The sequence below is a fragment of the Corythoichthys intestinalis genome, chromosome 1 (genome assembly GCF_030265065.1).
Source record: "Corythoichthys intestinalis isolate RoL2023-P3 chromosome 1, ASM3026506v1, whole genome shotgun sequence".
NCBI lineage: Eukaryota > Metazoa > Chordata > Actinopteri > Syngnathiformes > Syngnathidae > Corythoichthys > Corythoichthys intestinalis.
Window position 1 is genome coordinate 76,643,734 of NC_080395.1, and position 25,427 is coordinate 76,669,160.

The window sequence follows — 25,427 nt, forward strand, 5'->3', positions numbered from 1 at the left end:
GGGATTTTTTCCCCACTGAATAAATGCACTTGTATAAAAGGTTGGATTTTTCTCTTTTTTTCCATTAAGGTCCAATATTTAGAAAAAATATATATATTTGAAGCTAAAAAACACATTATAAATCCAATAATTATGGAGGGCACTGTAATTACATTGAATCCTCGAACAAATCACTCCTGAGACAATCCTTGTTGTTAGTTTGCGGTCCAGATTTCGTACTTTTTGAAGGTAGTTTCACCTGTGTGTTAAAAAGCATGTGAGAGTCATTCCCATTGACTTCTAATAAATGAAGCTGACTCACATAGCCCCCTACGGGCTGGCGGTGTGCGGAGAATACCTCATCTGACCTGTCAAGTAAATTATGATGTCTATGCTTCAAGGTTTTACAAAAATAGGCATTCATTCATTTTCCACACGAGGGTTGCGGAGGTGCTGGAGCCTATCCCAGCTAACTACAGGCACTCGGCAGGGGACACCCTGAACTGGTTGCCAGCCAATAGCAGGGCACAAGGAGACATACAACCATTCACGCACACACTCATACCTACGGACAATTTAGAGTGTTCAATCAGCCTACCATGCATGTTTTTGGGAGGAAACCGGAGTTCCCGGAGGAAACACAGGACGGCCAAAGCCCGTGATTGAACCCTTGATCTCAGAACTGTGAGGCGGCTGTGCTAACCACTCAGCCACCGTGCCGCCCAAAAATAAGCATTCTGTGAAAAATAGAGAACAACTTCAACTAAAGTTCTGGAAAAGGTGCATATATTGCAGCTCTATATTCAGGGGTGCACATAATTTTTTTGCCCAGGTTCTCAGAGGAGGACCTGGAGATGTGACCTGGTCCTCATTGAGCTTAAGAGCCGTCCCGCCTGATGCGATAAATTTATGACAAGCTTTACTTAGAGCCAATTAACTTTAATTATATTAACAATTAATGCTTGATTAACATCAACTGGCACAACAAAATTGCCATTACTTTGAAGTGAAATGTAAAGAAATAAAAAGCACCAATTCAAAATAAAGGGCATTATGCGGCTCCCACATTAACTCCAAGCCTTTTTAAAAGTGGGATGTCCTCCTCATAAGACCTCATTGAACATGCATGTTTAGCTTTGTAAAATGCGAGCAAAAACAAAGCGAATGAACAGCGACATGCACGTCAGTGCATGTCGCTGTTCATTACCTTTATTCCGCCACTTGTCCATAGGGCGAGTGGGGTCCTGTTTGACATCGATAGTTTGCGTAATTGCCACATGCGCTCTGTTTTTTTCGTGCTTTTCAAAGTTTGGATGGCTGAAATTCTTTGACCCTACATAAAATGCGCTGCTCTTATCGGCGACATTGGGATTCTCACGGCACATTTTGTACCGCATTTCCGTGCGAGCATAATTTGCTTCTAGCCATGGTACCTCCTGTAGCCACTTTTCAGCAAAAGTCCTTTTTTTCAGTAGCTCCGGTGATGTCTCTGTCGTCTGTCTGTCTTTTGACGGGGGTGGGGGGACACGGAAGTAATTACTCAGTGTGGCCTGCATCTTCGACATTTTGAGAAGTTATTTTCTCGTGTCCACCGCAAATACAGTGGTCAGCCATCGGTACGCAAAAGCGTATCTAAGCCGTTGAGGGCCAGTGCGTTTGTCTACGTCCAGTATGCATGCGTGCATGCGGACCACTTATGTGCACCCCTGTCTATATTTATTGTTGAAATAAAAATAGTGCAGACCTCAGTTTTTTTGGTGCAAAGTGCCAATAAAGCACTTGCTGTCCTCAGTGTGTGTGTGTGTGTGGGGGGGGGGGGGTGTACACAAACCTACAGATAGTGCAACACCTAGTATAGTATATAGTATAGTGCTAGATTCGTCTACTGAAGCAGTAATTTGCATAAACCAAATTAATGACACAGACCAAGTACCGTAATGAGTTTGAACTGCCGGCCTGTTTTTTGTATACGAACAAAACACAGAAGAGACATACAGTTCACATAAAAAATTGAGAAATACAAATTCAAAATAGGATTTTTGTTTGTTTTTTTATTGGTAATGTTTAAATTTCTATTAGATTTTTTTCATCCCTTTTAATGTTATTTTTTACTATTTGTAGGATGTATTTATCAACCCGGGTTGTTTTTGTTTGTTTTTCAGATTAATTTTTTTTTAATCAATTGTTTTCTTCAACTTTTTTTTTTAAATTTTATAGATGCTTGATTTCTATTTTGAGTTTCAATCTTCAATTTTCCCCATAAAATGTTTCTTTTGTTGATCAACAAAATTCTTAAGTTAATAACACTTAAAGTATTAAAAACAGATGCATAAAAAATAGAAGTGACAAGAAGAGTAAACTCAAAACAAATTCAAAAAAAGGCTGAACGGCTCCAATACAAAGGAGTCTGCTTGGTCGCAGTATCAATGTCTTTTTTACATTCTTTCTGGCAGTTTTCTGGTGATCCAAAGGGAAAAAATCCTCCGCTGGGTAATAAAAATGTTGTGGATCCTACCAGGTTGAAGGATGTCAAACCGAAGTCACGCGTTCGTCTCGCTCCTGCGTGAGGCACAGTGTGGATAGCTCGCCATCTTGTCTGTCAATTGGGCAGTGTTCTCCCCAACAATAGTTCAGTCGTTTCTGAATCGAGCTTTAATAGCCTATAGAATTAACAGAAACACATAAACTATTTCGCACACTAAAACGGTGTAAATACAATTTAAAAATAAAGTTATTGTCGAGTGAAGTCAACAATATTGCAATGACACACATTAAAAACCAACAGAGCAGGTGGCTAGGAAAAAAGGAGACATTTTGCAATGTTGCACGTTCACTTAAACACCAATTATCGGTGTACAACAATCGTGCGACATAAATATCACAAATTAAACACTTTTAACATACATTGACCAATACAATATGAATTAAAATATTCAACAAATATAATTAAGTATAATTTTGAACTCCCTTTCAGCAAAGCGGTTTTGTCACCAAGAAAGCTTGTGAAAAATACACCTTTCACAGTTAAAAGAAACGTTTTAGTGTCATTGTTTTAATCATTTTAATCTTTTCATCAGTAACTCTAAGTGGACTCACCGCTTTCCTTCCTTAGTCAGGTATCAGCAACAGCGGTGAAGTTGTGCACATTTTACGAGTTTCCATGTCAGTGTATTTCGCCAAATGAGATTTTCAAAATAAAAAACTAGCGGAAAATTCTAACTTTTTCTTTTCAATTAAATAGTTGTTAGTATACTGATTAAATCAGGTTTTGAATCTTTTTATAAACATGGATTTTTGAAAACATGTTTCATTTTTATGTTAAACAATTTATTCTTTTAATGGTTGTCTTTATGAATGAAATCTTAATTTTGTGAGACTATGTTAACCTGCGTTACAATAGCAAACGCACAAGACTAAGGAGTAGTCAGATGCTGGAGTAAAGTTACCATTGTCATCTTTCTCTTGACAAGAACACTGATACTTTTTTTGTAAACCTTTAAACAACAAAACATTGCATCAATGGTGTGAAAGTCACAAAATAAAGCAAAGTAGCCTATACACCACGTGTCAATTTATATAGCAACTGGTAGTACAGCTTGCAAGCAATGAAATATTGGAACCACATTTTACCACATTTGCAAACAAAATGAAATATACACACACTTCTATTTACTGCACAACGCTCACGGATATAAAACAATGAAAAATTATAACTTACAATTGATGCTTGTACAAGGCACAAACAATATGGTGAGATGGCAACAATTGCTATGGTACGCTGGCTGCAGGTGTTAACTTGTTTATTTAGGTATATTCGCAGTGAGCTCGCATCGACATATGATTAGGTCAGCAGAAAGTACTGGAACTCATCAAAACTAATTACACCTAATTGCCAGCAGGGGGCGACAAAATACCAGAAACACAGGCAGGCAATATGGGGACATATTGCATATTGGCACAAAACTGATAATGAAAAACCGATGTTGAAAGTATCCGATGTCATTCTAAAATGCTTTTGTTGGCTACCCGATAATATCGGACAACTCTAGGACACTCAGATTAAAAAGTTAAAAGTAAATTAAAAAAAAAGTTGGGACACAAATTGTCCTTCATAAAAGTGTGATTTATTTATTCATGTGAAAAAAAGTATCTGTGGATACTAGGGCTGTAACGGTACACTAAAATGTAATTTCGGTTCGGTTCTGTCTTTGAAGTATAAAATTAAAGCATAAACAATTGTAACAACTATAAACTCTTAAAATCACGAATAAACAAGCAAGCTTTGAATCCTGAGCAGCAACAACCTGAACATGACAAATTTTATGACCCAAGTTTAAGGTTTTTTGCTAGAGAGATGAACACATTTCTCTAGAAGTTCATTTTCTTACATTTAGATTTGACATTCATTGTTTGTTGTCCTGTTTTAAGTAAGTTAACATAGCCGCCCAGCAATAGTAAACAGTGCATTGTTAGTGTCTCTTAGCTGCTGTAGCAAAAATCATGCTTGCCAAAGCAGTGACAGCGAAATATTAGTCATTACGGTCAGACACCCAGGGTTTAGAATGAAATACAAACAAGGTAAGTAAGTACCGTATTTTCCACACTATAGGGCGCACCTAAAAGCCTTCAATTTTCTCTAAACCACACAGTGCGTCTTATAATTCGATGCGCCTTATATATGGATCAATATTGGTTAATCATGGCATGACATTCCCTTTTGTGCAGCACTACCTAGTAGATGTATACTGCAACCCCAACTACTACTACTACTGCACCTTATTATGTGGTATGCCCTATATATGAAAAGTTTTTAAATAGGTCATTCATTGAAGGTGCGCTTATACTACGCCTCATAGTGCGGAAAATACGGTAGTTTAGACATTACAGGCAGGACAACTTTAAACTTTGATATTTCCCAATGATCTCCCTTTGTTGATCCAAATAAAATATTCTGTTGCAAAATGTTAGTTTTTTTTATTATTATTCTGTACCAGTATGAGTGTCCAAAACTTGTTTTAAAATGAGAAAGTTTCAAGAGTATCAAAAATGTGAAGCTCACATATTTTGACCGACTTTTAAAAAGGTTTCAAGAAATGCCCTCCTGCACATTTTTTTCTCCCAAAATAGCGATTTTTAGCTTTACTATCAAGTATATTTACTATAAGCTTTGTATCACACATGCATGTTTGACAATTTTGATATTGGGTCGAACTGGGGGGTCTCAGAATGGAACTTTGAGCCATCTGAGTGTCTTGCCAGAGACATTTAACACAATCAGTTAAATGGTAAATGAGCTTACCCTTGTTCAACCTTCAAAGTACTCAAATGACATTTTCACCTCAAATTAATCCCAGGCCTCAATCCCTTTCACTAGGAGGAAAATTCCCAGAGATCCAGGGAGTATGAGGAACAACGCAAGGAAGCTATGCTTCACTTCCAGATGACTTTAAGTGATATTGAAGTCCAGATGGAACAACACACGTCTCGCAACACTAAGCTGAGACAGGAGAATGTGGAGCTTGCTGAGAAGCTGAAAAAGCTCATTGAGCAGTATGAGCTCAGAGAAGAGGTGGGAGATCGCCTGTGCCACATTACTCTAACAAAAAGTTGCATTTTGGAGGATTGTACTGATACACAGCTTCAATAATGATACAGGTAATATGATATTCAAATATTGTACAGATGAATGGGTTGGCGACCCGCGGCTCTGGAGCGGGTTATAGTAAATTAATATTTGATTAAAATTCATTCTGGCGCTTGCGAGATTTTAAGAGGTTTGGCTTTCCTTTAGTAGGTAGATCATAACAAGCTCTCTGTTTGGTATGATTGTGAAGAGAACACTCGCGCAGGTTATGAAATCACCAACTATATCAAGTAAAGATACACGATAATATCGGTGGCCGATAATTATCGGCCGATAATGGCAATTATGACGTCACACAGATAATCCAGATAATAAAAAATTCAACCGATAATGTAATCCGATAATTATATACTTGATTTAGCCTCCAAATGTGCACAACCGAAGAATTCAGCACGCCGCCCTGAGGGAGGAGGGGTTGAGGAGGCGGAGTTACACGACAAGAAATAGTTGAATATTATGGCGGCTGTTACTAAAGAAACGACGCTCTCGCCATTTGCGAAACATGTACCGCAGAAGTTCCAAGAGGCCAAAAGAATGCTAAAGCTATTGTAAACACTAAGTTAAACTAGGGGCTTGTGACGATTCAGAGTCGGGTTGTTTGGGAAAGCAGCCCAAGGCGGGTGGTAAACTCGCATCTAAGGCTAAACACCGGCACGACTGGAGACCGATAGTCGGCAAGTAGCCGTCTTCCGACGGAGCCCGCCGCTCTGGCCGGTCCGGCAGGCCGCCGCCGCCTCGCCATCGGCGGGGCAGGCAGAGCCCGGTTCCCCGGCTTCAGGACCTCCGGCGAACACCCTGGTTTCTCGAGCGTTCCCTCACGGCGTGTGAGCAGAGCCAGGCCCCGAATACGCCGCGGCAAACCGGCCGGTGCGGGCGGATTATCCGGTACGAACGTAGCCGCCGCCGAGACGAGACACGATTTTTTTTTTTTTTTACCGAAATGACCCGAGAGCCAAAGCCCTGGATAAAAAATAATGCAGTTTATATGACCACCATTCTTCATGAAAAACATGCCAATCACATTTTCACCACTACATTTGGAAAAGTGATGTCCAGTAAGCAAGCTTATCATGACGGCACAGTGTTTAGATGATAATTTAAACATGGAGAAAACGAAGTCAGCCCGTCAATAATACATTCAGTATGTAAAATGACGAGCGGTCAGATGACTTTGTAATGCCGCCTTTATTTTCGGCTTAACAAAACTCAGGCACAAAACAACACGCACGGAGATGCGAGCTCCAACTGCATCCAAATAGTACTGCCGTTTATCAGTTTAGCTGCTGTAAAGCGAATGTCGCGACTCGTGAGTGCCGCAAATGTAAACAAAGCGCTGCAGAATGGGTACATGACATCTCGCTCTTTTGAGTTAATCATTTTCACAGTGTGCAACAAAGCATATAACATTAGCAATCACTTTTCAAATTAATTTAACTTATTTGTCTGCTCAATTACAGTCACGGTAGATAATCTAAACTTATTGGCACTTGTTAACACGTATTAATTTAAATATGCACATTCCTGTTGTAATGAAATAACAATAATATTCTGTAGCCACAAATATTCAAAATCTTTTCTTCTTCCAAGTTTTTTTTAGGATTAAGTATAATAATGTATTGCTTAAAATAAGGCTGTTAAGATTATTTTCAGCTAGCTATTTTTCTTCCAAGAAATCTGAGAGAAATACACATGAAGTGCTGGCAGATAATTTCACTTATTTCCAATAGATTTACACTTAAAACTGACTAGTTTTGAGGAAGTGTGTTTTGCAGTGTATTAATGTTATGTTAGGAATGGCTTACTTTTAAAGGCATTTTTGTGCAACTTAGGTATTTACTCTGTAAGTAATTGTTGCCAAAAGTTTACCATTACACAATGTCAGACAATGTCATTATTTAGATGTTGGAATTGAGGACTTGTTCATATTTTATGTTGGAAAAAAAAAAAAGCAATAAATTATATTTTTGCACAGTAATATTTTCTTTTGTTTAAAATTTTACATAAATCTTTTAATAGAATTATCGGCTTGACATTATCGGTTATCGGTAGGAATGAGGAGGAAATTATCGGTTATCGGTATCTGTTGAAAAATGTATTATCGTGCATCACTAATATCAAGTCACGGTTGCAACTCAGGAGCAATGTTGTTTTTGGCAGCCCTTTTAATTTTCGTCTCGGTCGTTTGGACAAAAGTACTTATTAGTCTTATTAGTCATATTTTAGTCCTTTCAAAATGTGTTACAATTTCTCAAAATGTTTTCATCTTTAAACTTCAAAAGTTTTAGTCAGTAAATAAATATAAGGTCTCCCAACTATTTCAAATGAACATGGACTAACGAGCACACAGTTCTAGAGTCTACAAGGACATCACCATCATCATGATGATAATACACACTCAGTAGGAAAACAGCACATTATTTTCAATTAATTAAACTCACCTGGACCCCACAAACTGTAGGTAACAAGTTTTCCAAAACTTTAAGACGACACTCACCACAATAAATGTTAATATTAACGCGAACACTATGCTAATGCTACAAGTTACGAAGTATGTGATGATCACCCAGCACAGACCTTTAGAGGCTAAAGAAACATGACATATCTAGCCAAGATAAGAAAACAAAACTTACCAAGCAGCAGCTGAAACATGTTTCACAAAAGGAGCCTGGAGTTAGCAAAAGCTTACTCAATGGCCGGTGAGTAAGCGCGTGTGGGAGGTGAAGCACGGCACATGAGTGACACGACCAACACTGCTAAGATGCGTGCTAACTACACATACTGTAAGAAAATATCACACATTGTGAACTTAGGACGGAAACTATGGCGAATTTTGATCATGTTCTCTTCTACTCAGACGACAACTGGCATCCATCTCGTTATGTTTTAGCCTCCCAAGACACGTTTTTAGCTCGTCTCGTCATTGTCATGTAAAAAATTGTTCATTGACGAAATATTTCCGTTATCGTCATTGTTGACGAAAACAACACTGCTCGGAAGTCTGCACCACTCACAATATGCACCTTATGTATGGATAGAAATGTAAAATTGATAAGTCACACTTTCACTGATGCTGACAGATAGACAGGAAAAAGCAGTACATAGCAGTAAAAAAAGTAAATTAAAATACTAGCAATTTACAATTTTTGTATGAAACAAGAGGCTTTACACCAGGGGTCTCCAAAGTATTCCACATGCAGTGGGTGCAGAATTTCATTCCAACAAAACAAACGACACCTTTCACCAATCTGGTGTCTTACAAGTGTAATCAGTTGATTGCAGCCAGGCAGTGTTGTTTTTGGCAGCCATTTTAATTTTTGTTCATGATTGGTCAGTAAAGTTGCCTGACCGTAACCCAATTGAAAATCTATGGGGAATTGTGAAGACGAAAATGTGAGTTATCAGACCCAACAATGCAGAGAAACCTGTGGCCTATACTACGAAGCCGGTTTTCTGGCATAGCAGGGTAACTTCGAGAGTAACTTCATCACATGCGACCTAAGTTCGCAGCTAAGCGAGACTACGAAAGGTGGATATGTTGGAACCGAGAAGTGTTGCCATGGAAACACACGCCACACGCCAAACCTGGTCGTCTCAGAGTTAGATCTTGCTTAACCCCAGGATTCCAATTAACCATGCTCTATTTAAACAGCACTCCTCCGCAGACGTGTCCTCCTGACAATGAGAGCGTACTTGGACGACCCATACGACATTGGTGTGCGGATTGGGCACGGGTTTTTTGGAGACCGCCAGAATCCGCTAGCGTACCCGGAAGATGTTCTCCATGAAAGATATAGATTTTCAGCTGAGGGAATTCGTTACCTGTGCCAGCTGATCGAGGCGGACGTCACTAATGTAACCCGCCGAAGTCAGGCCCTCACAACCGCGCAGATTGTTTGCCTGTCCGTGTGCTCTTTCGCCAGGGACAGTATATGCATTCCATCGATGATGCTTGGGCTCTGGCTAGCAAATCAAGTTCTTACAGTTTCTTACAGTTAACGTACCAAATCTTATTTTATTGTCCTGACAGCAGGCTTTATTTCTTTTTATGGACATAAGTAAACTGGCATATTGACGCATTCACAAATCACACGATCTGTAAATTCGCTGCCAACAGACCTGTTGCGCTCTATTCGCCGAAGTGGTGTTGGATTTCCCGGTGAGGTGGATTTTAATTCCTCATAACTCCGCATGATTATCGCGCATTCCTCTTCCGTGAAGTAAGGTGCCCGTGCCATCGTCACAAGTAGTGTTTGACTCTGGTCTTCGCTCCCTTTTATGTGAACGTGCAGTAACTCTGACTGGGTTGACACAGGTTCGACTAATCATTGCAAACGCAATGATGATTGGCTAGGTGGTCCAGTTCTCGCCTCAATTCAATGGCAAAGTCAGACAGACAGACACACAGACTCGCCAGATTGCTTATTCCTTGGACAATTTATTTGAAGCTGCTAAACACTGGTGGATGCAACGATCACCTTTTTCTGAACTGCCCACAACTTGCCTCGTCTCTTTTCTTGCTCTCCCTTCTTCTACTGTCATTCATCCTGTTACTCCGGTCCGACTAAAAAAGAATAGTGGCCCTTGGTTATTGCGGTAACACAGTGTTCAGTTAGGAGCAGAGGATTTTTTTTAATATGGGAGAATTATAGGATTTTTTTTATATATGGGAAAATTATAGGAAAATAGCAATACAGGAGGATGGCGGGAAAGAGGGGTAAAAGCCAGTAGTTTCCCGGGCAAAACGGGTGCCTTGACAGTTTGAATAGAATTTCTGAAATCAGCTTTTTCATTATATTCTAATTATTTGACCAGCACATGTATATGTTCCTCTCACAGCATATAGATAAAGTGTTCAAGCACAAAGAGCTACAGCAACAACTGATGGACGCCAAATTACAGAGAATCACTAACATGATGACAGAAGTGGAAGAGAAACAGCAGCGAGAAAGAAACTCTGTGAGTAAATTTTGTGCCATTTTTAGTGCATTGGGGATTCTGATCCTAAATAGAAACATCATGATGTACACCTCAGTTCAATACACAAATGAATCTGGATCAAAGTGAAAGCTAGAGTCACAAACTTGTGGAGTAGAGTTGTTGAGCTGGCGATGATGTGAGGCCAAGGACTGGTTTAAGTAAGCTGATAACGATGATCACCTGCACCTTGTGCCAGGCTCATCCATCTGTCCAATCCTGCAATTGACGTTTCGCAAAATCACGCCCCCAAATCACAGAGTTCAGACACCTAGCTATAGAGTTGCATTGGAATACTGTGTGGTTTTGACTTAAAACGTATTTTTTCTAACTTTAAAATGGCAAAATCCTGATGGTTTAATGCTGTGCATGGGGTACCTGTAATTCTGACACCAAGTACCCTGAATGTTTGGGGGAGGGTTTTTTGTGTGTGCCTTTTTCAAACCCTAAAAGGAGGCTCGCCAAATACACGCTATTGCTCAGGCTCTATCGTCGACCACATAAACAACTGAAGGTCAAGACAGTCACCCAAGGACACTTATGCTTGCTCAAGTTAAGGTCCAAGTCTCTGGAGATGCACTGAATCCACTTTTCTTGAAGTCCAGTTAAATTTCCACAGTCACTATTGATTTGAGGTGACATGTCATGCACTTATTTTGGCACACCGTGTTCTGAAGTGTATAGTAGAGTCCTAGAGCATGTCATGTTCTCCGTGGTGACAAAATACAGTGCCTTGCAAAAGTATTCGGCCCCCTTGAATCTTGCAACCTTTCGCCACATTTCAGGCTTCAAACATAAAGATATGAAATTTAATTTTTTTGTCAAGAATCAACAACAAGTGGGACACAATCGTGAAGTGGAACAACATTTATTGGATAATTTAAACTTTTTTAACAAATAAAAAACTGAAAAGTGGGGCGTGCAATAGTATTCGGCCCCTTTGCTTTCAGTGCAGCAAACTCACTCCAGAAGTTCAGTGGGGATCTCTGAATGATCCAATGTTGTCCTAAATGACCGATGATGATAAATAGAATCCACCTGTGTGTAATCAAGTCTCCGTATAAATGCACCTGCTCTGTGATAGTCTCAGGGTTCTGTTTAAAGTGCAGAGAGCATTATGAAAACCAAGGAACACACCAGGCAGGTCCGAGATACTGTTGTGGAGAAGTTTAAAGCCGGATTTAGATACAAAAAGATTTCCCAAGCTTTAAACATCTCAAGGAGCACTGTGCAAGCCATCATATTGAAATGGAAGGAGCATCAGACCACTGCAAATCTACCAAGACCCAGCCGTCCTTCCAAACTTTCTTCTCAAACAAGGAGAAAACTGATCAGAGATGCAGCCAAGAGGCCCATGATCACTCTGGATGAACTGCAGAGATCTACAGCTGAGGTGGGAGAGTCTGTCCATAGGACAACAATCAGTCGTACACTGCACAAATCTGGCCTTTATGGAAGAGTGGCAAGAAGAAAGCCATTTCTCAAAGATATCCATAAAAAGTCTCGTTTAAAGTTTGCCACAAGCCACTTGGGAGACACACCAAACATGTGGAAGAAGGTGCTCTGGTCAGATGAAACCAAAATTGAACTTTTTGGCCACAATGCAAAACCATATGTTTGACGTAAAAGCAACACAGCTCATCACCCTGAACACACCATCCCCACTGTCAAACATGGTGGTGGCAGCATCATGGTTTGGGCCTGCTTTTCTTCAGCAGGGACAGGGAAGATGGTTAAAATTGACGGGAAGATGGATGCAGCCAAATACAGTAACATTCTGGGAGAAAACCTGTTGGTATTTGCTCAAGACCTGAGACTGGGACGGAGATTTATCTTTCAACAGGACAATGTTCCAAAACATAAAGCCTAATCTACAATGGAATGGTTCAAAAATAAACGTATCCAGTTGTTAGAATGGCCAAGTCAAAGTCCAGACCTGAATCCAATCGAGAATCTATGGAAAGAGCTGAAGACTGCTGTTCACAAACACTCTCCATCCAACCTCACTGAGCTCGAGCTGTTTTGCAAGGAAGAATGGGCAAGAATGTCAGTCTCTCGATGTGCAAAACTGATAGAAACATACCCCAAGCGACTTGCAGCTGTAATTGGAGCAAAAGGTGGCGCTACAAAGTATTAACGCAAGGGGGCCGAATAATATTGCACGCCCCACTTTTCAGTTTTTTATTTGTTAAAAAAGTTTAAATTATCCAATAAATTTTGTTCCACTTCACGATTGTGTCCCACTTGTTGTTGATTCTTGACAAAAAAATTAAAATTTTATATCTTTATGTTTGAAGCCTGAAATGTGGCGAAAGGTTGCAAGGTTCAAGGGGGCCGAATACTTTTGCAAGGCACTGTATTTTGTCTCAAGTTTCACAATTGGTTCCCTTTCAATCAATGGAGACATTACTGTAAATGGATTTTAATTGTATATATGAACTTTTATGATTTCAGTTGCTGAAGGATGCCACAGAATCGAGACGCAAGTGTGAGATGATGAAGGAACAAGAGGTTCAGCTCAAGCATCAGGTCCATCACCACATACCTTAATATATGCTGAATGTTTATTTTGCATGGGATTTCTATGGATATGGTTGCAAAACATTGTAGTAAGCCTCATTTCAAGGTGTGCGAAATCGACACAAATTGTTTACTGTAAAAGCTGTTCTTTCAATTTTTGGCATCCAAGATATTTTATTTTTTATTTATTTATTTTTAAACCTGTCTTGTACAGCTGCTTGACACTGAGAATGGTAATCTGAGTGTCCGATTGGTCTGAACACTTTTTATGTATCACATGGGAATATGACATACTCCCATTGTGATCATTCAACATGCCTCGTTTATTAGTAGAAAGCAGCGAACAGGAAGGAGTAGTGAGGGGACAGAAGAAAAGAAGGAGAGAGAGACAGAATAAGTACAAACAACATCATGAAGTAGATTGAAGGCCTCCACTAACAATGACTATGTTGGTGCTATCGTTAGCCAGTTGTATTACCAGTTGACACCATGTGGGGGGCCTGATGAACAAGGAATCATGTTTTAAACTTAACTACAATATTACTATAATTATTATACTTTGGGTCCGAAATTCCTTTTAGGGTATATCACTGATTGTAAAGACACAGCTGTAAAATGTCGCTACAAGGCTGTATTTAAATTTGAAATCTTAACACGCTCATTTAAAAGTAATTTCATGAGTACAACTTTTCCATTAAGTTGACACCCTATCAAAGAAAATTATACCCAGTTTGTTTGTTCTACTGCCATGCAGGGCATCTCATTATCTAGGCCTCTTTTTGGCTACTTGCTTGTCACTATTATACGTTGTTATTATTATTAGAGTGATTTATTGAGTCGTCCAGTAGTGTTGTATCGGTCGTGAACGATTCGTTCTTTTTGAACGAATTGTTTGGGTGAACGAGACCGAACTAATCACCTTCTGCACTGATTCGTTCTATGAAGTTGGGGCTTGCCTTGTTATCTGCGTGGGAGGGTGTTGAGCATACTGACATAGCACACGACCAATCAGACGCCAGCCTCATCGCGGGCAGGGGAGGGAGCGGAAACAGAATCAGGGCGTCTGTCACTCACTCACTGTCACACACAGCCAGCGTGCAGGAAGGGGGCAAGACTGAGTTATGTCACTTCCCGTTCACTGACTCTCCGTCCTACCGAGAATGCTTAGATGATTCGTTCTGCTAGACGGCTACGCTAATTTATAGTGCGCCTACACCGGCAGTCACGCAGCAGCGCTGCGGCAGTGAACGAGCTAAGGACTGAAAGGAAAGGGCTTTATCACATATTCTTTCATGTTGAGCCTATCATATGCACCTCAAATGCACAAAAATCACCACATAAACACAGTGAGCAAAGTTTACTGTGCTTTTATCAACAGACTCGAGACTACATATGACGACATTGTATCCACTTTACAGTACGTTAAAACTTTCGCCAGTAGCTACAAGGCGATAAGGCTGAGCTATGGAGACGTCGCAGGGGCGGGCGAGAAAGCTGTCAAGAGACTAGCTGGACTTCATGGCAGCGAAATTTATCTAATCTGTGCCCATAGAAAATAACTATTTAGTATGATCACCATAATACTGATTTGCTATGAAACGGTAGTTTCATGACATATTTTTCCGAGAGTTTTTTTTTTTTTCCCCGTGTCACAGCTTGTCGGGTTGGGGCGCAAATTAATTAACGTTGAGTCCATCAGTCCATCCTGTGCGACTAAAGCGTCCAAAAATTAAACGCGGGGACTTAGGATGTGTATATATACATGTATGTCTCCATTTTCTTAACATACCAATGAGAGTGGAATGGTTACATTGTAAAGAGCAAACAATTCTTTTTTCGTCAGCATTTGGCGATATGAGATCGGGAGGGGATGACTGCGTGGAGTTGATGGGATTATTTATATATTAATACCAGTGCAAAAATGACATTTCAACACGATTTTTAGGTAATATTTTTTCGAGTGTTGTTTTATTTATTTATTTTCGTGTCAGAGAAGCCAAATAATAATAATAAATTTTATTTATAACGCTGATTTAATATATTATTAATATACATTATAAATTGATTATTTATTCATATTTTTTATATTTTCTTATTTGTGTGCAATAAATCTCACTCAACCGAAAAAAATAGCCGAAGACAGTTTATTTAAATTCCACATTTATTTGTTCTTCAGCCAAAATGATTTGGTGGTATATCAAGTGGCTTTCACGAGCAGCCAGCTCACGTAAACACGCGTTTAAGCTACGAATCCGGAAGGGAGCGTACACGCAATTTAGCGTGATTGAAAAAGTTTGTGCTTAAAAAAAAGGGGAAATGTTTAACCGTTTCCTATATCAAAGTGAAGCAAGCACAAGCCATGGCTTTGATCCCATAGAAATATGATAGACGCGGAAATTCTCATTGCTGCAGCGGCTGGGGAGACCCGGGCGCCGGCAAAGACGAGGCAGTGAAAAAAAAAAAACAGAAAAACACAGTCTGTCACTCACTTCTGAATCTACGAAGAGAGCGGCCAATGAAAAGCCTGTGTACTGTGCAAGAGGGGGAGGGACCAAGCCTTCCTGTTCAGTTATATATGCTAAGCGGTCTTTTGGTGATTCGTTTGGCAACGTCACTTCCCGTTCACTGACCGAACGATTCATTTGGGCGGTTGTGGGTGGTGGGGATGAGGAGGGCGAACGATTCGTTGAACGATTCGTTGAACGATTTGTTTGAACGAATCTTTTTACTGAACGAACCGGAATTGATTCGTTTCCTCAGGTGAACGACTTTTCCCGTCACTATCGTCCAGTGCCACGAGGCAAAAAAAATCCAGCCTTTCATTTATAAGTGGGCTTTTTTTTTTTTTTTTTTTTTTTTTAAATATACCTTCAATATTAGCTGCCACTGACGGTGATAAACGTCCAATCCATTTCAAATACAGTTGGGCAAAAAGTATTTAGTCAGCCACCAGTTTTGCCAGTTCTCCCACTTAAAAAGATGACAGAGGCCTGTAATTTTCTTCATAGGGGTACCTCAACGATGAGAGACAGAATGAGAAAAAAAAAATCCAGAAAATCACTTTGTCTGATTTTTAAATAATTTATTTGCAAATTATGGTGGAAAAGAAGTATTTGGTCACTTACAAACAAGCAAGATTTCTGGCTCTTACAGAGCTGTAACTTCTTTTAGAGGCTCCTCTGTCCTTCACTCGTTACCTCTATTAATGGCACGTGTTTGAACTCATTCTCAGTACAAAAGACAACTGTCCACAACCTCAAACAGTCACACTCCAAACTCCACTATGGCCAAGATTAAAGAGCTGTCAAAGGACGTACGAGAAACAAAATTCTAGACCTGAATCTTGCTGGAAAGACTTCATCTGCAATAGGTAAGCAATTTGGTGTGAAGAAATCAACTGTGGGAGCAATTATTAGAAAATGGAAAACATGCAAGACCACTGATCATCTGCCTTGATCTGACGCTCCCTACAAGATGTCACCCTTTGGGGTCAAAATGATCCCAAGAACAGTGAGAAAAAAAAATCACAGAATCACACAGGGGGAGCGCGTAAATGACCTGGGGAGAGCTGGGACCAAAGTAATAAAGACTACTACCAATACCACACTCCGCCACCAGGAACTCAAATCCTGCAGTGCCAGATGTGACCCCGTGCTTAAGCCAGTACACGTCCAGGCCCATCTGAAGATTGCTAGAGAGCATTTGGATGATCCAGAAGAGGACTGGGAGAATGTAATATAGTCAGATGAAACAAAAAATGAACTTTTTGGTAGAAACACAACTTCTCGTGTTTGAAGGTAAAAGAATGCTGAATTGTATCCATACCTACTGTGAAGCATTGGGGTGGAAACATCATGCTTTACCTCTTTTTTTCTGCAAAGGGACCAGGACACCTGATTCGTGTAAAGGAAAGGATAAATGGGGCCATGTATTGTGAGATTTTGAGTGAAAACCTCCTTCCATCAGCAAGGGCATTGAAGATGAAACGTGGCTGAGTCTTTGAGCATGACAATGATCCCAAACATATTGCCCAGGAAACAAAGAGTGGCTTCGTAAGGAGCATTTCAAGGTCCTGGAGTAGCCTAGCGGGTCTCCAGAGCTCAACCATATATGAAATCCTTGGGGGGAGTTGAAAGTCCATGTTTCCCAACGACAGCCCCAAAACATCACTGCTCTCGAGGAAAACTGCATGGAGGAATGGGCCAAAATAGCTGCAACAGTGTGTGAAAACCTTTGAAGACCTACAGAAAACGTTTTGACCTCTGTCATTATCAGTCAAGGGAATACAAACAAAGTATTGAGATGAACTTTTGTTCTTGACCAAATACTTATTTTCCATCATAATTTGCAAATAAATTCTTTAAAAATCAGACAAAGTGATTTTCTGGATTTTTTTTTCTCATTCTGTCTCTCATCGTTGAGGTACACGTATGAAGAAAATTACAGGCCTCTGTCATCTTTATAAGTGGGAGAACTGGCACAATTGGTGGCTGGCTAAATACTTTTTGCCCCACTGTACGAGGATTGGCAGTGATCATTCGCAACCAGCAATCCCAGTCAAAATGGATTGGAAGTTTATCGCCGGCAAGGGCAGCAAATGAGTGAAATGATTTAAAATGTGCTAGCTAAAAAATATTTTGGCGTATTGGAATGGATTAATAGTATTCAGTGTTAATGTATGGGTAAATTAAGTTGTTCCACAACTCGGACCCTCTTCGCGAGAGCATAGACCTTTCCTGGGTGGCCGAGAAGTGTAGTAATACCACTCTGTAAAAAGTACATTTCATGAGTACAACTTTTCCATTAAGTTGACACCCTAACAAAGAAAATTATACCCAGTTTGTTTGTTCTACTGCCATGCAGGGCATCTCATTATCTAGGCCTCTTTTTGGCTACTTGCTTGTCACTATTATACGTTGTTATTATTATTAGAGTGCTTTATTGACTCATCCAGTGCTACGAGGCTAAAAAAATCCAGCCTTTTATTTATAAGTGGGCTTTCTTTTTTTTTTTTTTTTTTTTTTTTTTTTTTTAAATATACTTTCAATATTAGCTGCCATTGACGGTGATAAACATCCAATCCATTTCAACTACAAGGATTGGCAGTGATCATTTGCAACCAGCAATCGCAGTCAAAATGGATTGGGTGTTTATCGCCGGCAAGGGCAGCAAATGAGTGAAATGATTTAAGATGTGCTAGCTAAAAAAATTTTGGCGTATTGGAATGGATTAATAGTATTCAGTGTTAATGTATGGGTAAATTAAGTTGTTCCACAACTTGGACCCTCTTCTCGAGAGCCTTAGCATAGACCTTTCCTGGGTGGCCGAGAAGTGTAATAATACCACTTTGTAGTTGGAACATACTGTATTGTCAAGCTCCCCCATTAAAAGAGCAGAGCCCCGTACAGTGTCCATATTATGCCATGTAACATAGACATGTCAGCCAGTCTCAAAACATCTAGACATCAGTAAATATGGGTTCATCTAATTCACCTTTCATCCAAATTGGTGAGCTGAACCCCAAAAGATAGGAAGGACAGCCCTTTCTCTGCATCCTCATTGGATTATGGGTCAGTGGAAGACAGGTTTTCTAAGTTTACTCCCCTACCACTAATGATGTCATCAGTGAATTAGGCATACTGTCCGCTATGTTAAACCAGACTTTGAGTGGAGCATTGAGAGAAAATAAAAATGACGTTGGCAACTCCCACCCAAACAATGATTATGCACATGCGTGAAACAGCATAGGCTTTCTAGGCTACAGTATGTTGTATGGTGTCACTTAAATTTTTCCATACATACAACAAGAGCTGAGGAATGGGAGCAAATTAGTGGCCAAGTGATTATAGTTGAGAGCTCCACTGGGGTAAAAGGGCTAAGGGCTCTTTCATTTTGACATTAAGCATCCTTTGCCTCTGCTTTCCACCAACAGAGTGGTGATTTGCCCAAAAACTGCAACTTGTAATTCCACTTTTAGGCTATGGATACTCAGGGGCCGTTTACATGGTGACTCTCTGAGAATACGGAAAATTTCAAATTTGCATTAATATGGTTCCGTTTCCATTCGAACAATGTTGCAATCCAGCATTAAAACGATGTAGTATTCATGCCAAGCCCTAGGGGGCAGTGCATATTTACAATGTGACACCCAATGATGCACATTGACCCCAACAACCGCCCGGAAGACAACATACCTGCCCACTTCAAGCAACAGCATTTTTCTTTTGCTCCAAAAGGCACAAAAATGGAAAGATTCAACATATTCAAATTAAAAATAGTACAAAAACAGTGAATTAAAGGCAATGATCTGCCATATTTGCTGTTTTTAATGTTTAGTAGCACCGCTGCACACGCCTAATGTGACATGTGCGAGTGCTGACGTTATCTGTGCGGGAGCTTTCCATTCATATGGATGTGGAGCAAGCCCTCCCTAGCCCCTGCAATCAAATGTTTCCACTTTGGAGCCTGGGTTTAATGGTTTGCGTTTTCACAGACACCATATGAAGGCAAGGCCATTCCGCAACACAGTCATTGCGTCTTGGTGTCGCAGAGTCGACATGTAAACTGCCCCTCAGGTATATGAAAAAGTGGACCCAAATCCACAATTACAACATTAGCACTTGGTGTCTGTCTGCAGGAGATAATGGCTTAAATGACAAATGACTGCCTTTAGCCAAGAAGTGCCAAACTTCAAAAATGCATCTACAGTCATGTGAAAAAATTTGCACACCCCATTAACTTCAGTGAGACACTTTTTGTAGCCATCTACCAGTCTTTGACATCGGTCTAAAGAAAGTTTGCCCCACTCCTCAACGCAGAATACTTTCAACAGTGACTGACTGTTGGAGTGAAAACACCATGTTGAGATCAAAGGAGCTGTCTGAGGCCTTCAGAATGAAATTGTAGACGTTTTTGAGTCTCATAAGGGATTTCAAAAGATCTCAAATCAGCCATTCCACTGTCTGGAAAATAGTCTACAAGTGGAGCACATTCAAAACAACTGCCAATATGCCAAGGTTTGGCCGTATAAGCAAGTTCACCCCTCGAGCAGACCGCAAGATGCTAAAAGGAAGTCTCCAAAAACCCTAAAATGTCAGCACGGAACCTACTGCAGGCTGTTGCTACTGTTGATGTGAAAGTGCATGCCTCTACAATCAGAAAGAGACTTTACAAGTTTAAAGCGTGAGTTCAGAATTTTTGACATCAGGCTTAATCTTCGAGATGGGGGGGGGGGGGGGGGGGTTGATTCGTCAGTGGAGTAGATTGAAAAAAATTCTGTATCGTTTGTTAGTCTTTTATTATTTTCAGGGCTCCACAGTGATTATGCTAATGCATGTCAATATGGCCAATTGGCATGCTAATAAAAACCGATATTCACAGATCGAACATAGTCAAATAAATTCCAAATGCAGCCCAATGTTCCCAAACCTCCTGCAGCCAAAACAATGTTTCACCAAACTGCCATAGTTCATTTAATTCTGCGGGACTTTTTTATATGCGTAATGGCACCACAATAGAGGGGAGTGCTATGGCCACTCGTATTCACCTTGGTCTGCTATGCGGAGTGTGGAAGGACGTCAAAATGGTGAAATGTGCTTTTAGAAGTTGTTGAAACATACAGAAGAAATGGACAAAGGAAAGTTTCCACCGCCTGCCTGTGAAGAACAAGGAACGATATAAAATGTGGTTACTCTGCTGGATATGACATACACACACCGGTGGAAAAAGTACTGCTTTGGAGTATTTGCAGCGCGCATTTTCATCGGTATCCTCTCCTGAAACCAAATGCTGTGCCTTCGACTGTCCAAACGTCTTCAAAAGCTTCTGATAAACAGGTAAAAAAAAAATTCATATATGAAAATATATCGCATACATGTGCATGCACACCTTGATATCGCAGCTCGCGTTAGTGAGGCTTGTAACAAACGCCATGCATATTTATGGTTCGCATTTTTAAATTGGAGACAATGGTCAATGTTCTGTCCAATATCTCACGAAGTGCATTTTTCCTTCATGTTATTATTTTAACAGCCGTTTGACAGGAAGGAAGTACTGCGGCGGCCATTTTTGTAGTATTTTCGTCAGTCCGTCGTTTGGTGAGAGCTGGTTGTGTTGTTTGCACCTTCGAAGGCATCGTCTTTCATTCCGATTCATTTTTGGATGCGACAGTGCAGCACAATAAAGCACCTGGAGCTCGGACGCTACCTCCCGACTCCCGTATTCATTTTGAATGGAGTTTGGCTGACTGTACACTTGTGTTCAGTCACACACGCACGCACACACACACACACACACACACACAAGGTGAACAGTACAGTCAACTTCCGGATCACCATCCCGAATGCAGAAAATCAGTGGTCGCCAAACTATTCCACACAGGGCTGCAGTGCATGCAGGATTTCACTGTAACAAAACAAGACCACACCTTTTCACCAATCCGGTGTTTTATAAGTATAATCAGTTGATTGCAGTCAGGTGCTGCTTGTTTTAATAGAAACCACATTGGTTAAAAGGTCTGTGCTTGATCGGTATAAACAAAAACCAGGACCCACAGCGGCCCTCGAGGACCGGTTTGGAGACCCCTGCAGTAAATCCTTCCACTTCGGGTTGGGATTTGGTTTATGAATGGTTCATAGGTTATGTGCGTTAGCAACCGCCGTTTTTTGCACACCCCCACACACAGTCAAACTCTGACTCTGACTAGTAGTCGGTAGTATGTAAATAAGCAATGTGTCAATCATACAATATTTTTTTATCCTTTACTATTCGCCCCAGACACCTCACACAATCAGTTATTGAAGTGTTATTTATAATAAGGATTGTGAGAGATCTGGGTGATATTGGAATAATTTATCACTTTTATGAAAAATTGAAAAGAAACCTTTTGAGCGTACACTGAGTGATAATTTAGTTTTCTATGTCCTTAGATAAGGGACACCTACCTAGCTTGTAATAAACAAAGGAATAAACCAAGAAGTAATCTCCGAGTTGGTCTTTGGGAAAGCATTGAACAGCGCTCCTAAATACGATTTAAAAAATAATTCTAAAACTTTTTTGCTGAACATGACAATCCTGGATAAGTTTTTTTAGAAATTAGGGTTCACCTTATTCCGTGGTGCGGTTGTGTCTACAACACAGGCATATTATCATGACACATCTAACAAGCTACTTTTTACTGTGATCTCTAGGTGACCTGGAGATGCTGAAAGTACACCCAGAAGAGGCTGCACTTTGTTTTCAACTCCATGAAGGCAAGGGCGTCAGCAAGCAAGGAATGCTGATGGTAGGCTCAATCAACATTTGTCCCATTAACAATTGCACTGTACCTTTCTTATGTGTACATATCTCAGTCAAATTTACTCTATTAGGGACTTCGAGATACAACTTCGAGTTTCCAAAGCAAACAAAAAGATGGGTTGCCCGGAGGAGTTACGAGCCAACAACGCAGACATTCTGACAGAATTTGTTGGCGCATGTCCTCGAACGACAGGATTCATCAGTAAAGTTTGATGATCCAGCCTTTTATTTCAAGCCTGCAATTACAGTACATTCCCCAAAACATTGCAGGCATCGAAAGGCATGATAAAGAAAAAGTCATTTTACAACATGTCAGTAGATTTAAAAAATGAGTAGGCTGACATTTTCCTTTTTAAATTTTTTTAAATTTTTTTTATAATGGATATTTTTGAATGTACTACAATTAAAAAAAAACAACATATTGTCTTATTTGTGAAATGTGAAGGTTGAAAAGATTAAAAGTTTCTGGGTATGTAGGAGTTGTACTTAGAACAATTGCAGAGCATTTTCAGCTTCCCCAAAACCATTGTAGTTCCCACTGACAGAAGTGTACTTGTCACGGATGAAGGAGACGACACACGATGAAGAACACGTCGCTGGCCTCTTCCCAGATGTTTGCCTTTCAACGCCAACTCAAGAACAACCCTATACGTCACCAATTGGAGTTCCCTAAAACAAGAAAACCATAATACAGGCTTATTAAAAAAGAAAGTGCCAAAATCATCATGTGATTGATCAAAAGTATATGATTTAAAAAGGTTACAAATCTCTAGTTTGGACACATGTTCAGTATTCCCAACAAATAAGCAGCACTTGACTATAAGCAGCAGGATTCAAAATGAGGGGGGAAAAGTAGCGGCTTATAGTCCGCAAATTACGTAACTTCGTTTTTAAATCAAGTGCTCTAAGGTGACCATCACCGGCACTTGAAATACATGAAATGATACTTGAAGTCATGTTCAACACATTTGCCTATGTCAGAGTTTTATAATGTTTTTCCATTATTGACATATTGTGTGATGATTTAGGCACATTCTTGAAAATAATTGCCATACTGCTACTGCTTTTTATATTGACATGCTGTTACGCTCACAATGCATTACTGTTGAGATGATATCGCTTCTTTCCTGAAGTAGAACTAAGCTTAGAGTATACAAATATTCACTATATTATTCACGTCCTTAAAAATTCAAAAATGTTTATATATTCTATAAAGGTGTCAAAAGAAATGGAAAAATATTAAATGAGGGTAATTCATCAAAATATCAAAAATCAAAAATTCAAAAATGAAACCATAAAAATTGTCTTATACTGGGGAAATTGTATTTATAGGCAGTAGATTTGGAAATAATAAGTATTCTGAAATTAAAGTAACTCCTATCTAGATTCTATCTAATTATAGTTTACAGTCTCCGAAAATTATATTAAACATTTAGTATAAGCAATTTCCCCGGCATAATAAATTGCATTCGGCACAATGCCAGTGTCTGTTTAGGTTCTCAAATTTTGTTACTCCCCTCTTATGTAATTTATTAGTTAGATTTCTACTGTGGTCTTTCTCTTAAAAAAATGGCTGCTAATTTCCCCAATAATTTCAAAGCAGCAAATACATTGTACTTGTCTTTTCATCCCAGATCATGAAATTGGTAAAAATGTCTCCCCCCCCCCCCCCCCCTTTTTTTTTTTTTTTGGGGAGGAGGGGGTCGCAAGGATTGCCCAATTCCATCCGCAGTTGATCCAAAAGATTATATTTTAGTGAAATTTAGCATTTTCAAGTCCTTTAAAAACCTAAATCAACTTTTACATTGTCCAGTATTTTAAAAATAACCCATGAAAGAGATTCTCCCTTCGCATTCTTTAGGGAGTCAGTAGTGGCTAGGGAAGGACTATCTTATCTATTGTTTTCCCAAAACAACCAGAGACTTGAGCTTGAGATGGCCCACTTTAAAACTTTGCTCTTTCCTAAACTTTAACCCGTTAGGCAAGTTATCTCAAACCAAAATTAGCTTCTATAAACTCCAAATTAAACGGAACTACAAAATAAATAAAAATCAGTTTTACAAAAGTGCAAAAGAAAAAGAAAATATATATTAAATGAAACTATTTTCTTCAAAAGGTCAACAATGAAAAGCAAATATCCACATTAAAAATAAAAATAAGACTTAAAATTTATCTCATTCTGGGAACGTTCTCTCCGATGTAAATTTGGAATCGTATTAAGTATTATGGCCTGTCTAGACAAAGTTGGCTATTTATTTCCTATTATAATTTCATGACAGCAAAAATTAGGTCAATTATAATTGTCTTCTGATGTCAGAACTAAAATCAATTAGGATATACTGTTGTTCTTTGGATCACAGCTGAATTCACGACAGCTAATTCTATCAACATGTGATCCAAAAGTGACACCTTCCCCCTATTCATCATGCTCAAATCCCTTAAAAATTCAATTCAATTTCAAACTATTCGTTATACTAAGAGGGAGCCATGATGCCAATTCCCCGTTATTAACTTTAAGGTTTTCTTTGCTTTTTCTGCTCGCTTTAGGAGACTCTCCACATTGTTTTGTGAGTCAAAACATTGGCTAGAGAAAGCTTATCTAATCTAGGACTTTACCAAACATCCAGGAACTTCAGCCTTCTCTGTTTCTTAACCTGCATTTAAAAGAAGTATCAGTTTTTCAACATCCTCATAAAGTTTATCAAACTATCATTTATGTTATATTTCTTCACAAACCTATTTCAATCTTTAGTCAAGACTTATGAAACTACGGGTATTCTTTTTGGTTCTGGGTTTCTGGCCGGAGCTGGAATTGTTGTTACCGTGTGATCAAGCCGACACCGACACGCCAGCCCCGCCGAATAAAACCAATTCCATTGTTTTTAAGCAATATGAGCGGCTTTTGTAATTTTAAAGCATTCTATCATTTCCAATCAAGCTCACGGGTTTATTTTTCTCTAATGCCGCCTCTTTTTCACTTTATTAACTTTTCATCTCGAGTTCTATTTTAATA

The 25,427-nt window shown here is 39.5% G+C and overlaps 1 protein-coding gene across 3 annotated transcripts in view; it reads left to right on the plus strand.

The window, feature by feature from the left end:
- The window catches only part of LOC130918558 (gamma-taxilin-like), an 81,973-nt gene that overhangs the window by 45,875 nt on the left and 10,671 nt on the right, over positions 1 to 25,427 (plus strand). For all 3 annotated transcript variants that reach the window (XM_057840355.1, XM_057840364.1, XM_057840373.1), the window contains exons 6-8: positions 5,354 to 5,548; positions 10,460 to 10,579; positions 13,052 to 13,126. In XM_057840355.1, coding sequence (XP_057696338.1) covers positions 5,354 to 5,548; positions 10,460 to 10,579; positions 13,052 to 13,126 — 390 coding nt within the window. The remainder of the gene's footprint in view (positions 1 to 5,353; positions 5,549 to 10,459; positions 10,580 to 13,051; positions 13,127 to 25,427) is intronic.